Here is a 2731-nt window from a genome sequence, read left to right on the forward strand (position 1 = left end):
CTTCATGACGAATATACCATCTTTAAAGCTAATTCGGAGTGGGCCTCAAGACATAACACTAACAATCGGAGAAAAAATAAATAGGTCGGCTGATTAAAACCACCATAGAAGAAAAATGAGTAAATGAGGAAGGAAAAGGGTTGACTTTTCCCAATTGGTGCTCAATTGGCCGGTTGCATTGCCGCAAAACTTAACACACACACGCACACAACATCCAACCACCCAACGTGAGCATTAAATGAAATCCATTTTTACAGAAACTGGTTAACTTTGTACTCATTTTATTTTCTGTCTGTGAACTGAGATAGGAGTATATTATTCATATTATTATTATGAAAAGAATCCGTTACTTAGCAAATAACACACGTCTGCTTGATAGTCACCTCCTGTAATAAATTGCTATGCTGAGAAAAAGAGCGTCATTTTCAAAGTTGGCCACATGACTCATTTATTTATTTATTGTCATTTATAAAACAATCACCTAAACATATGCTTTGCTGTTTTTCTGTTAATGAGAAGGCCTTTCTCTTTCTTTCTTTATCTCCCTGACCATTTGAGAATTGGGATTATGGCATTCTCAAGAGTTATCATAGCTCTTGTTTTTGCACTTGTTCTTTTGCATCCATCTTCAGCTTCAAGCGACTTCCTTTCTCCTTTGCTCTCTCCTATCTTTGGTAACTTCAGACTCTTATAATCTGTTTTATTGGATTCCTCTGTTTGGGATACTTTATGTAATTTGCAGTTGCAAGTTTGAGATTTGTTCAGTATTCATCTAAAGGGCCTTCTCAAAGATTTTTTTTTTAATCAACTTTATCCGTGATTTCTGGACTATTTTGACATGGTGTTTTGTTTGTGAGCTCAGATGATGTGTGCAAAGATGTGAAATGCGGCAAAGGAACATGCAAGCCTTCTAAGAACAGCTCTTTCTTCTTCGAATGCGAGTGTGATCCAGGTTGGAACAAACTCTTTGCTTCCAATGACGACGGTGCTTTCAACTTTCTTCCCTGCATAGTTCCTAACTGTAAGAACTAAAAACTCTACTCAGTTGTTTCCACCGCTTTGTGCTCAATCGTCTTTATTTCTATTTTTTTCTAGTTCTTCTCTGTTTATTTATTTTGACACTGCCTCAAATGGAAAGATAGCATTTACATAGTATCATTTTGCAAAGCACAAATTGTTATCTCTTTGGTGTCAATTGTGGCTGCATGAGGTTGAAAAGGTATTGTGTTCCTGTCTAAGTTACACTGAATTTTCTGGGGGGAAAAAGACAAAGGCGGGTAGCAATATATTTTAGTGGAAATTTCACATGGATAAAGATGAATATCTTTCTTGCTAAAAGAATAAATACTTGGCTCTTGTAGGTACTGTGAACCACTCTTGCTCCAAAGCCCCTTCTCCTGCTCCACAAAAAGCAAGACAAACTAACGAGTCGATATTTGACGGTAAGGATGAGACGAATTTTGGTAGATAACATACCAGTTTAAAGAGTTCTAAACCTTTTTTTTTTTTTAATCGAAGATAGGCATTTAAAGAGTTCTAAAGTTGATATATATATGTTATATAAGTAGAGGGTGAAGCATGTAAGAACTTTGATACCGACAAGAATGCATGTGAGATTTGAGTTTGGTGGAGTTGTAGAGATATATATGCATGATTCATAGTGTATGTTGGTTGATGTAGCTTGCAATTGGGTTGATTGTGGAGGAGGGTCATGCAACAAGACATCAACATTTTCCTATACTTGTGAGTGCGATACTGGCTACGACAATCTCCTCAACTCCACTGCCTTCCCTTGTTACAAACAGTGTAAGACTACAATGCAAGCAACGTAACATTCACTTCACTTTTTGCCTCAAATAATATATAATAGAATTTTGGATTGAAGGTGCTCTTGGGATGGATTGTTCTAACCTTGGAATATCAGTGAAAAACTCATCATCTTCTGAACCACCTGCATTGAATGACAACAGTAAGAGTGAAGGTAAAGCTACAACTTATTATATATTCTTATCCTCGTGCCATTTCTTTCTTTTTGCTTATTATTTAATGTTTTTCAGGTAGCTCAATTGTGCAAGGAAGTTTCATTTGGGTGGTCATGCTGATTATGTTGATGGCAGAGATTCAGTTGCAATTGCGATAATTGTTTGATGGATATGGATTCATATAAATAAGGCATTGGAGGAGTTTAATTATATGTTGATTAGTGTATGTAGTATTGTAGTACACAAAAGATTGTAATAAGACTTCCATATGTCCTTGCTGCTTCTTTTCTTCATGTACAGAATATAAATTCATGTTTGATTGTTTGATGCTTTTGTATCCTCTTTGAGCTTCCCACCTGCCATCCATATCTTACCATCTATTTATTTAGGGTAAAGAATATTTTGTACTTAAAATTTGATAAAAAATTTAAAAATATTTTTAATTTTTATTTTGTTTTAATTTTATTCCAAAAATTTTTTATTTGCATCAAATATATCATTGGTGGCTAATTTTTCAAAAAAATTAAGACTAATTTGACAATAATTTGATAAGAACAACTTTTAAAATAAGTAAATCAAGCATAATTTTTATGCATTATTGTTGGATTGATCTTAAATCTTTTAAAAATTTAGCTGTCAATGATATATTTGGTGCAAATAAAAAATTTTTAAAAACAAAATTGAAACAAAATAAAACTTAAAAATATTTTTAAATTTTTTGTCAAATTTTAGAGACAAAAAATATCCTT

General features: G+C 33.4%; 1 protein-coding gene across 2 annotated transcripts; it reads left to right on the forward strand.

Moving 5' to 3' along the window:
- The first annotated feature begins 322 nt into the window (after nucleotides 1-322).
- Nucleotides 323-2320, forward strand: LOC107626507 (neurogenic locus notch-like protein). 2 transcript variants are annotated; one of them, XM_021116782.2, is made up of 6 exons: nucleotides 323-674; nucleotides 863-1021; nucleotides 1362-1442; nucleotides 1681-1806; nucleotides 1925-1981; nucleotides 2058-2320. In XM_021116782.2, the coding sequence occupies exons 1-6, from the start codon at nucleotides 512-514 to the stop codon at nucleotides 2138-2140; spliced, it is 669 nt and encodes a 222-aa protein (XP_020972441.1). In that variant the 5' UTR covers nucleotides 323-511; the 3' UTR covers nucleotides 2141-2320. The 2 variants fall into 2 exon arrangements, with proteins under 2 accessions (XP_020972441.1, XP_016184893.1); XM_016329407.3 differs by having other exon boundaries at nucleotides 353-674; nucleotides 1886-1981.
- The last annotated feature ends 411 nt before the right edge of the window (nucleotides 2321-2731 follow it).

This window comes from Arachis ipaensis, chromosome B2 (assembly GCF_059453495.1).
Source record: "Arachis ipaensis isolate K30076 ecotype BB chromosome B2, ASM5945349v1, whole genome shotgun sequence".
Lineage (NCBI taxonomy): Eukaryota > Viridiplantae > Streptophyta > Magnoliopsida > Fabales > Fabaceae > Arachis > Arachis ipaensis.